This window comes from Thamnophis elegans, chromosome 7 (genome assembly GCF_009769535.1).
Source record: "Thamnophis elegans isolate rThaEle1 chromosome 7, rThaEle1.pri, whole genome shotgun sequence".
Classification (NCBI taxonomy): domain Eukaryota; kingdom Metazoa; phylum Chordata; class Lepidosauria; order Squamata; family Colubridae; genus Thamnophis; species Thamnophis elegans.
The window spans coordinates 3505488-3517647 of record NC_045547.1 but is presented as its reverse complement, the minus strand read 5'-3'; the positions used below and the strand labels follow the sequence as shown (position 1 = coordinate 3517647).

The window sequence follows — 12160 nt, the reverse complement described above, 5'->3', positions numbered from 1 at the left end:
CGATAATTTCTGTGCGCCACTGCTCAAAATAAAAAGAGGGAAGACAAGCTTAACTGGAATGTACTTTAATAGCAAGACACCAAAACCTCAGTGGCTGAAAGCCAAGCAGAACAAACAGATAAGGACCTTGGCAGCAACTCAGACAAACTCAGGCAGCAATAAACACAGATAAGGCTTGGCAGCAATCCAGCCTGCCAAGCTCACAGTACTGTCCTCCGACATTCAATCCTGCATTGACTTCTGCAAAGAGGGCCGTGTGCACAAGTAGCTTTTTATAGTCTGGAGAGGAGCCTAATGACCACCAGCTGAGTGCAATTACCTCCTGTAATTGCGTAATTGTTCCTGATGCCTAGTAGCTCTTCGATGGCGTGCATCCAGAACAACTCACTACTGGCCTCCGGCTCACTCTCCCTTGTCTCCTCCCCACTGGTCCAAGGCTCAGGTGCTTCCTGGTGCCCAACCAGCCTCTCTGCGCCCTGCTCGGAGTCGGAACCCTGTCCAGGGTCCTCCACATCCTCCAGAGCCGACTCAGAGGGCCCCTTGCTGTCGGAATCTGGTGACAGCTCCATGGCACCTGCTGGGCCACAACAGGGTGTGTACATGTAGACACTCGTGTCTTGCACCTTCCATGCCTGCGCATGGCCTTCTGCACCTCGCATGCTTTCCATGCATGCAACGGCTTTCTGTGCACGTGCTTTGCTTCGTGCGGCGTCGAAAACGAGGTTACACAGGACCCAGAGGTCGCCACAACCAGTTCGCCCCAACCAGTCCAAACCGGCTGAATACTACCCTCTGCTCCCGTAACATGTCTAGTGGGCAACACAAGTGGACTGACTTCTTCTGACAGCAATTTCTGAACTAAATCATGAAGAAATAGACTATTAAGAATCAGGTCTTCAGTACAGTACAGGGCTAAAGAAAACACTGAAAAATTGATAACTATCCCAAGCAAATTTACTCAAAGAAGCTAATTCTCTCAAAAGAAATTCGGCCGTGCATGGAGCGCAAAGGCTCATCTTTCTTTTGAAAGGTGGCGCAGTGGTTAAATGCAGCACTGCAGGCTACTTCAGCTGACTGCAGTTTTGCAGTTCGGCTGTTCAAATCTCACCAGCTCAGGGTTGACTCAGCCTTCCATCCTTCCGAGGTGGGTGAAATGAGGACCCAGACCGTGGGGGCAATATGCTGACTCTGTAAACCGCTTAGAGAGGGCTGAAAGCCCTATGAAGCGGTATATAAGTCTAGCTGCTATTATATTGCTACTGAAGTCCTGAACAGTGGAGCGACACAAATGAACAACCGTCACATAATGTGTTTTCGATTCTTGTGACAACTTGGAGAAAACTGCCTGCTTTTTTTTTAATCACCGCTCATAAACAAAACAGGTAATTCAAATTTCTTCTACCCAAGATGTTTTAAAAATGCAGGAAGGTTAAGCTGGCAAAACCTATTCTGAACGAGCCTGGGATAAGTTCGTCACGTTATTTCTTTCTACAAGGTTTGCAAATCTATTAATTGGTCGCATTTTCTAGAATTTGTCCAGCTGCGCATATCAGGCAGGTTGTTCTGCAGCTTCCTGGGTCCACTTTCTCTTCCTTAGAACAGGAGTGTCAAAAGGCCCACGGGCCGGATCCGGCCTGCATGGTGCATAGATCTGGCCCGCAGGCCGCCTTGGAAACAAGTGAAGGATCTGTGTTTTGGTTGGGGGGGGGGGAATCTCCCTTTGGATTAGGTTGGTAATTGTTTTTCTTTGGAATCCGTTGGAGATTAATACGTTTATGAGAGTGTGTAATTCAGTTTTCAGGTGGTCTTTGTCAGCTAGGCGTTTGGTTCTGGAGATGAGGGTCTTGGCTATATACACACATACATACTGTACATACATACATACATATATATCGCATTTGTGCTGATAAATAAATAAAGGGAGACTAGTATAGATCTATTTCAAGCTATTTAGCTGTCATCAGCTAGCCATACCCTTACTGGGATTCGAACCTGGGCTGTTTTTACATGTTAGGCAGTTGTATTAGCCTCTAAGCCACAAGCTCTCCTACCTTGTCAGCTGAGCCAAGGAAATGATTAAGTCTTATGTCAAAGCACCTGGTATGCCCAAATATGGGAGTATGAGAAGTATGCTCCTTCCCGTATTTGGGCATACCAGGTGCTTTGACATTAGATACATAGACACATAGACACATAGACACATAGACACATAGACACATAGACAGATACATAGATATAATAGATACATAGATACATAGATAGATAGATAGATAGATAGATAGATAGATAGATAGATACATAACATAGACACATAGATACAGATAGATAGATAGATAGATAGATAGTAGATAGATAGATAGATAGATACATAGATACATAGATAGATAGATAGATAGATACATAGATACATACACACGACAGAAACACTATATGTAGCACGCTGCCATTCATTTCCATCATGTTTTTGTGTCTCACACACACAACTGAGAGATAACAGGTCTTTTTAAAGAGCAAAATACACTACGAACATCATATAAATCCAACTGCAAAGGCGTTATAAATAAATAACGGCTCGTATCATGCCTTGGCAAACCTAGGAAAGAGCATTTATTTATGATATCCTTAAACTGCCCCAATCAGGAAGACCCTGGGTGGTATACAAAAACAGACACAGCTAATAAAACAACAAAATAAGAACAATAAATCATCGCTGAGACGCCGCCAATACTAAAACAGCGGGGTGTGTGTGTGTGTCTCCAATCGTCATTTTGAGCCAAAGCTTCGCTGAAATAAAGTGATTTTGAGGGGCTTCTAGAATACAAGGAATATTATCTAGCAAGTATTATCCAGGCCAGAACACCAACCGAGTAGTCAGAGGAAGAGACCCGAACTCATTGGTAGCCACACACTGCAACGAAGGGCATGCATTCAATTTTACAGGCTACTAAGATTGTTGGACGAGCAGGAACAAAAACAGCCAGATTTAACCAGTTTATCAAGTACTTGGGAGGCAAGGGCTCGGCAGCCCAAGCAAACAACCGCCCTGGAAACAGGAAAGGACTGACCCATGGTGCCTCTGCCAGCAAAAACGAAACTACGGAGGGCCGCAGACAGCCCTCCCGAGCTGGCAGAGGGTTGCAGAATGTCATCAGAGCAGGAAATGGAGCTCGGGAGCCCGTTTTCACTGGTAGAATGCTTGGGCCGCCACAGCCCTGACAAGATGACGTCGAGCTGGCCACGCCCCCCCCTCCAGCTCCCCGAGGTCAAACACAACTCCAATGTGGCCCTCAATGAAATCGATTTTGATATCCCTGGTTTTTAAGCCTTCACCGAGTCTGCGAACCACCGGTTGCGAACCCCTGGTCTGGAATATTAAAAACGGAATATTTCAGGAGCAATGTCTTCCAAAACTGGAATCCGTGCCCAAAACACACCCCACTGCCTTCTAGCCCCTGCCTCCTGAGCCACCTAAAGGGGAGGCATATATATCTTTTTAACTGTTTTTAATTTGGACCAGATGGGCTTGTGCAAAGTCTGTCTCCTGCCTTCCTGAGAGAGAAAACAGACATGCACAGCAGAAATCAGTGCCAATGGGCATTGATTGATTGTATTTCTATCCTGCCACAATTTTAAAAAAAACAAACCTTGGCAGCTTAAGTGGAATAAATAATACGATTTAAAACATGTACGGTGCCAGCTGAAAAGCGGCTGGTTCGTAAATAAGAACATTAAAACAATCTTGAAAGAAAAAGAATGTTTCTAGTTCGGAACAATTAACAGGGTTACTCTTGAACTGCAGATATATTCAGGTTCGAACACAGAATCGCTCACTTACGCTAAGCTTGTTATATGCCTAGATCCCTTAGCCCAGAGGTCCCCAAGCTCCTATTTTCCCCACAAGAATCTTGTGAGGTGGGTTGGGCTGAGAGAGAAGGACTGGTCCAAAGTCACCCGGCCGGCTTTCACGCCTAAAGTGGGACTAGAACTCACCGTCTCCTGGCCCAAAGTCTCCCAGCCGGCTTTTATACCTAAGGTGAGACTAGAATTCACCATCTCCTGGGGATTGGCCCAAAGTTACCCAGCCGGCTTACACGCCTAAAGTGGAACTAGAACTCACCGTCTCCTGGTGATTGGCCCAAAGTCTCCCAGCCGTCAAGGCAGGACTTGAACTCACGATCATCTACTTTCGAACCTGGTGTCTTAACCATAATCAGCGATGGCGAACCTTTTTTGCCTCGTGTGCCAAAAGTGGGGAGAGCACAAGGGGGGGGTCATGCATGGCGGGCCACACCCATAATGCTATGCGCACGACCCAAGCGTGCATGCGCGCACAACCAGCACTCCCCCCCCCAGTTTTAGTGTGTTTTTTTGCCTTCCCCAGGCTTCAGAGCCTTTATAGGCGCCTGGGGAGGACGAAAAGAGTCTCCCCCGCTCTCCCTGAAGCCTCCAGAGCACGAAAAAACTGGTCCTATGGGCAAACCAGAAGTTTGGGAACTGGCTTTTGGGTTTCTTGTAGGGTCGGTTTTGCGCCCCCACCCCGCCCCGGAGCCTTCGGGGACCTTCAGGAGGCTTCAGGAGGGCAAAAAACAACTCTACAAGCAACGGACCTATGAGCAAACTGGAAATACGTTCCCAAACTTCCGGTTTGCCTAGGGCTGGTTTTTCGCGCTCCGGAAGCTTCAGGGAAGCTCGTGAAGCCTCCGGAGGGTGAAAAATGGTCTCAAAAGAAGGCCAAAGTCAGCTGGCCACCTGACAGGGCAATGCCTCACATGCCCAGACAAATGGCTCCAGGTGCCATCTGTGGCAAGCGTGCCATAGGTCCCCCATCACGGCAATAGACCAAACCAGCTCTCATATATTTTTTAAAGTCACAACCCCTGGTATGCCCAAATATGGGAGGAAGGTCACTACTTCCATTCTCTGTCCATCGGCTCGTCACAAGACACCATCCAGACAAACCCAATATTTTTACTGTTGCCTTTGTTACATTTGTGTTGTATTTGTGCTGATAAATAAATAAAGGGAGACTAGTATAGATCTATTTCAAGCTATTTAGCTCTCATCAGCTAGCCATACCCTTACTGGGATTCGAACCTGGGCTGTATTGCATATTAGGCAGATGTATTAACCACTAAGCCACAGGCTGTCCTCCGTTATCAGCTGAGCCAGGGAGAAAAGTATATATTTAAAGTCACAACCCTTTATTTATTTATCAGCACACAAACAAATATATATATATATATATATATATATATATATATAGATAGATAGATAGATAGATAGAGAGAGATAGATAGATAAATAGATAGCAATAGCAATAGCAATAGCAGTTAGACTTATATACCGCTTCATAGGGCTTTCAGCCCTCTCTAAGCGGTTTACAGAGTCAGCATATTGCCCCCAACAATCCGGGTCCTCATTTTACCCACCTCGGAAGGATGGAAGGCTGAGTCAACCTTGAGCCGGTGAGATTTGAACCGCTGAACTGCAGATAACAGTCAGCTGAAGTGGCCTGCAGTACTGCACCCTAACCACTGCGCCACCTCGGCTCTTGATAGATAGATAGATAGATAGATAGATAGATAGATAGATAGATAGATAGATAGAGATAGATAGATAGATAGATGATATAGATATAGATCCCACAGATTAGGCCTCCTCCGAATTCCATCCGCCGGCCAATGCCGACTGGCGACCACCGGAGGAGAGCCTTCTCTGTGGCTGCTCCGACCCTCTGGAACGAGCCCCGTGGAGATTCGAACCCTCACCACCCTCCAGGGCTTCCGCAAAAAGCCCTTAAAACCTGGCTGTTCCGACAGGCCTGGGCTAAAGAGCTTTTGCCCCCCTCCTCGAATGGTATGACGTTGTGTGCTTTTAAATTGTGTATTGTTATGTTTGTTTTTTATTCCCTGTCTGTACCCCCTTCCCTGATTTGAATTGTGAGCCGCCCTGAGACCCCTTCGGGGAAAGGGTGGCATATAAATGTATAAATCCAATCCAATCCAATATGATATAGATATAGATATAGAGATAGATATAGATATAGATATAGATATGGATATATAGATATAGATATAGATATATAGAAGATAGATATAGATATAGATATAGATATAGATATAGATATAGATAGATAGATATATAGATATATTTTACACCACCTCTTTATCCCCCAAAGGATCGTTTTGGAACCATCTACTTGTATTTTTATGCCGTCTGTGCCTGGAATTGTCACAGCCAGTTAACGGAGACAAAAGGCAGCACCGAAAGCCAGATAACCCCAAATTAGTTTAGTCCGATTCAGACTCATCATTTTTAAATCATCGGGATTTGAAAATACACAGGGAAAAAAAGAAAGAAAAAGAAACCAAGTTACCCGGCTCTCTTTTTATCCCGCACCTCGTAAATCAGAAATCTCTTGACTGAAGCGGCAAAGGTATCCGACCGACTCTTAAAATATTGTCTATACGTTGCCAGTCGGCGATTCCAATACGGCCAGGTAGCTATTTTTCTTTCCCTTCTGATCACCGCTTATAAATCAGAGTCAAAAAAATGAGAGCAAACCCCAGATGCCGTCTCTTCTTTAAACGGCAACTCTCCGCCGCTCAACCTATTGGAAAGTGTCTTTAAGCTTGACAGCGATTTTACTAAGAAAGGGGGTTATATTTTCTCCTCCCCGCCCTTCTCTTTCTGGTATAACAGAATAAAAACACAGCTATGTAATCTGTCTCGGTGTGTGTGTGTTTGTGGTGTGTGTGTGTGTGTGTGTATCTGTGTGGTGTGGGTTTTTATTAAAAAAACAAGCATAAGAAAACAACTTTGAGGTTTTCCAGTAAGTCGTAAACACGCAACAGCTTCTGAATGTCACCTTAAGTCAGTGTTTCTCAACCTTAGCAACTTGAAGATGTCCGGACTTCAACTCCCAGAATTCCCCAGCCAGCGAACAGACACCGACCCGCGGGAGAAAGAACGAAGGGGGGGGAGGGACTGTAAATCTTTTCCTCCAGGTAAAAAGGTTTTTGCTCCGATTTCAAAGATAGGTGGGGGTTAAGAATAGGTGTTGGGGTCCCCCAGCGGAGCTGGTGGCAGACTCAGACAGTGAGGAGGGTTGGGGAGGAACCTGGGCCAGTCCTGGAGTCTGGGGAAGGCTCTGAGGAGGGCTCTGTGTCGGAGGCAGAGAGGGGGCTAGGGCCATCTGACAGTTATCAGCTGCCTTCGGAATCAGACATCAGTGAGACAGAAGAACGGGAGTGGGGGAGAAGGAGAGAGGGGGGTAAGAAAAAGAAGAGAGAGGAGAGGGGGAGAAAGGGAGAGAAAGAGAAGGCAAAAAGGGAGAGAAAGTGGGGTTAGAAAAAGAAAGAAAGACAGAAAGTGAAAAAGAGAGAGACAGAAAGGGACAGATAGAGACAGAGACAGACACACACACACACACACACACATATACTATAATTCCAAATTTTATGGATACCACCCACAGAAACTTTTGCTGAAATGCAGGTACCCAGCAAACAGGGAGGAAAAAACGCTCAAAAAAGAAGGGGGAAAAAAAGGAAAAGAGTGACTGAATATCTACTGTGAAAAAAGAGAATTAGATCCATAAAACTTTATAAAACGGCTGTCAAGAGTGGGGGCTGGAGAGAAAAAACCTCTGGTTAAATTCTGCAAAGTGCAAACTGCAGATAATCCTTGCAAATCTATTTCCATGTCTGGGGGGTGTTTTTCCTCCCCCCCCCCCCGTTCTCCTTTTCTCTCTTACACATACCAAAGACTTCGCTTTGAAAGGCGCCTTTCGGAATCAAGCTGTTTAACCCAAAATCCTGTGTAAATTTCTCTACTCGCTGAACGTATATCGGAGGCCAACGCTTGGCAGGTATATACGGCTCTGTAAGTCTCAATTCTTTCACCCCAAATATCACCGCATAAAACAGTCTGATATGGAACAAGAGGGATCTTCGTGCAAATATTGATTCTCCGCTGAATTACAGCCTCTTTATGGAGAGCTTCGAAATATCTCGTAGGCCCTGAATAATTACAGTCCAACCACAGGCAAGTCCTATGTTTTTAGAATAGAATAACAGAGGTGGAAGGGACCTTGGAGGTTTTAGTCCAACCCCCTGCCCAGGCAGGAACCCTATACCGTTTCAGACAATTGTCCAATCTCTTCTTGAAAACCTCCGGTGTTGGAGCATTCACAACTTCTGGGGGCAAGTTGTTCAAATGATTAATGTGTCATGCTGTAGTTGTGAACTGTGTTTCTTTAAAACATGGTGTCCAAGATTGAGGACTTGTGGCTTCAACTCCCAGATCCCCCAACCAGCCATGCAGGCTGAGGATTCTGGGAGTTGAAGTCCACAAGTCTTCAAGTTGAAGTCTTCAAATTGAGTTCACAAGTCTTCAAATTAGTTGGGGAATTCAAACATGGCTGGCTGGGGATTCTGGGAGTTAAAGTCCACAAGTCTTCAAGTTGGATGGGGAATTCTGGGAGTTGAAGTCCACAAGTCTTCAAGTTGGATGGGGAATTCTGGGAGTTAAAGTCCACAAGTCTTCAAGTTGGCTGGGGAATTCTGGGAGTTGAAGTCCACAAGTCTTCAAGTTGGATGGAGAATTCTGGGAGTTGAAGTCCACAAGTCTTCAAGTTGGCTGGGGAATTCTGGGAGTTGAAGTCCACAATCTTCAAGTTGGCTGGGGAATTCTGGGAGTTGAAGTCCACAAGTCTTCAGGTTGGATGGAGAATTCTGGGAGTTGAAGTCCACAAGTCTTCAAGTTGGCTGGGGAATTCTGGGAGTTGAAGTCCACAAGTCTTCAGGTTGGATGGAGAATTCTGGGAGTTGAAGTCCACAATCTTCAAGTTGGATGGGAATTCTGGGAGTTGAAGGCCACAAGTCTTCAAGTTGGATGGAGAATTCTGGGAGTTGAGGTTCACCAGTCAAGATGGCTGGGTAATTAAAACATGGCTGGCTAGGGAATTCTGGGAGTTGAAGTCCACAAGTCTTCAAGTTGAGGTCTTCAAGTTGAAGTCCAAAAATCTTCAAATTGGCTGGGAATTCAGACATGGCTGGCTGGGGAACTCTGGGAGTTGAAGTTCACCAGTCTTCAAATGGCTGGTGAATTAAACATGGCTGGCTAGGGAATACTGGAATTGAAGTTCACAAGTCTTCAAGTTGAAGTCTATAACTTGAAGTCCACAAGTCTTCAAGTTGAAGTCTTCAAATTGAGTTCACAAGTCTTCAAATTAGCTGGGGAATTCAAACATGGCTGGCTGGGGAACTCTGGGAGTTGAAGTCCACAAGTCTTCAAGTTGAAGTCTTCAAATTGAGTTCACAAGTCTTCAAATTGGCTGGGAAATTCAACATGGCTGGCTAGGGAATTCTGGGTTGAAGTCCACAAGTCTTCAAGTTGAGGTCTTCAAGTTGAAGTCCACAAATCTTCAAATTGGCTGGGAATTCAGACATGGCTGGCTGGGGAACTCTGGGAGTTGAAGTCCACATGTCTTCAAGTTGAGGTTTTCAGGTTGAGTTCACCAATCTTCAAATTGGCTGGGAAATTCAAACATGGCTGCCTGGAGAATTCTGGGTGTTGAAGTCCACAAGTCTTCAGGTTGGTTGGGGAATTCAAACATGGCTGCTTCTTCTTCTTCTTCGTGGGCCATATCTGTCATCAGTGTTGGCGATCATGTCGGCAATCCTATTTCTATCATAGCCACATGAAAAGTGCTGCTGAGTTTTGTCCATACCTCAAACAGGCTGGTCAGGGAATTCTGGGACATCTGGGTTATGTATCCCTAAGAGAATGGATCCTAGCAGTGTGAATTTCATGGGGTCCTCGGATGCTCCCTGAGTTTCCAACGTTTCATGACCCAACTAGGTAACATCATCAGTGCTGCAATGAGTATGGGTATGAATGCGAGTTCACAATAGAATAGTAATCCTGGTAGTACATCAGGAGAAGGAAATTAAGAAGCCCACTCAACTCATGGTTTCAACCATGGAGATTCGCCATGTGCATTAAAGAGAATCAAACCTGAACAAGGCAGTCACCACTAACAGGCACCGCTTAATATTGGTACAGGAGGAATAATCAAAGTGCATAATAAATTGTTCCATTTTAAACTGCTAACATTAATTACATTACACGAACACAGAAAAGAGTAAGCACATTTCCTCGTAAGAACCAAAAATCAATTAAGGCCAGCCATAATATTTCAAAGAGCTGTAATTTCAGCATAACACATAAATTTGTTTTACTCCTCAAAGAGGCATATTTTAGTCCGGTAAAGGGCTTTTGGTTGTGTTTATGTTCAATTTGGTATGACATTAGCTTAATTTAGATGGAAATCCTATAAACACATTTCTGGGTATACATCCCTCTGAAGTCTATTGGGATGGCTTGTTTAAACCTCTGTGGTTAATTCCATCGTAATGCAGTGTTAAAAGAGAGAGAGAGAGAGAGAAGCAGTATTCACAGGCGACTGGAAGCAACGTCAATTACAAGGTTCTTTAATAATGCAAAATAATGAGCTTGCAAAATGCGTCTCGATGAAAGTCAACAACAACGTCTTATTGGTTTTAAGGTGGCAAAAAAAATGTTTCGGAATCCACAATACTGTATGGGCATGTTAAAAAATGAACTTCTCTAGTTCTCGGGTGAGCGCAGAGAATTTTACCGATTCAACGTAATTTGACATGGAGTTACATCAGTAAAATTCTGAAGGAGCGGATTGGATTGATCTGGACTGGACTGGACTAGAATAAAATAGAATAGAATAGAATAACAGAGTTTGAAGGGACCTTGGAGGTCTTCTAGTCCACCCCCTGCTTAGGCAGGAAACCCTACACCACTTCAGATAGAATAGTATAGACTGGACTGGAATAGGAATAGGAATAGGAACAGAACAGAACAGAACATAGAACAGAATAGAATAACAGAATTGGAAGGTCTTCTTTCCAATCCCCTGCTTAGGCAGGAAACCCTACACATCAGATGGAATGGAATGGAATGGAATAGAATAAAGAATACTTGAGAGACCGCCTACTGCCAATTACCTCCACTAGACCGATAAGATCGCATCGATTAGGCCTCCTCCGAATTCCATCAGCCAGCCAGTGTCAACTGGCAACTACCCGGAGGAGAGCCTTCTCGGTGGCTGCTCCGACCCTCTGGAACGAACTCCCCGTGAGATCCGACCCTCACCACCCTCCAGACCTTCCGCGCCGCCCTTAAAACTGGCTGTCCCGGCTGGCCTGGGGTTAAAGACTCTAACCCCTACTCGAATTGTATGACTGTTGAGTTCTTAAATGATGTAGTGCCTTTATGTTGTAAATTGTTTGTCCTTCCCCCCCCCCTTTGAACTGTGAGCCGCCCTGAGTCCCCCCAGGGAAAAGGGCGGCATACAAATAAGTGAAACTGAAACTGAAACTGAAACTGAATAGAATAGAACAGAATTTGCACAGAACAGAACAGAATAGAATTATTTTATTGGACAAGTGTGATTAGACACATAAGGAATTTGTCTCCGGTATGTAAAGGTCTCAGTGTACTACAACAATGTGTACACTATACAACAATAGTGATAGATCATTATCATAGTCATTAGTAAAAATACATTCATCATAAAGCATTACATACAACTTAGTGATAGTCATGGATACTAAATAAGCAAATTATTAAATAATTTGTTTAAATGTAATGAAAGAACTTCGAAAAAAGAACGAGAGGCATGCTGGATGGCACTGTCAGGATTTATAAAATTGTTTTCAGCTAACTTTCAACTTAGCAGCGAGCTTTAAAAAAAAATGAAAAAAAGCTCATTTTTCGAAAGGAAAAAGTAGCAAACTCCCTCCGAAATGGAGGGCACCAGCTGGGCTCCCCAATTCCCAATCATTTCCATTCATTTGCTTTTCTAGTTTATCGTCACCGAGCTTATTTCAACCCTGGAATCCAAAGTCACAGATTTTCCCACAAAACTCTGGAAAAATGAATAAACTTACCTCTTCTGAGCTTCTGCCTCTCGCCTCGCTTGTTCAAAGGCCAATTCTTCAGCTATTCTTTTCTTTAGTTCTTCTTCATTGACTGGAATTAAGAAAATAACACAGGTTGCATGTAACCAACTCAAGGAACCATTCTTACATTCATCAATTTCATTTCTGGTTCATGCATCTCT

At 44.4% G+C, this 12160-nt stretch overlaps 1 protein-coding gene across 1 annotated transcript in view; it reads right to left on the bottom strand.

Moving 5' to 3' along the window:
- CHCHD3 (coiled-coil-helix-coiled-coil-helix domain containing 3) overlaps positions 1–12160 on the bottom strand; it is a 167496-nt gene that overhangs the window by 122304 nt on the left and 33032 nt on the right. The window contains exon 3 of the mRNA XM_032220540.1: positions 11988–12069. Within this exon, the coding sequence (XP_032076431.1) occupies positions 11988–12069 (82 nt within the window). The remainder of the gene's footprint in view (positions 1–11987; positions 12070–12160) is intronic.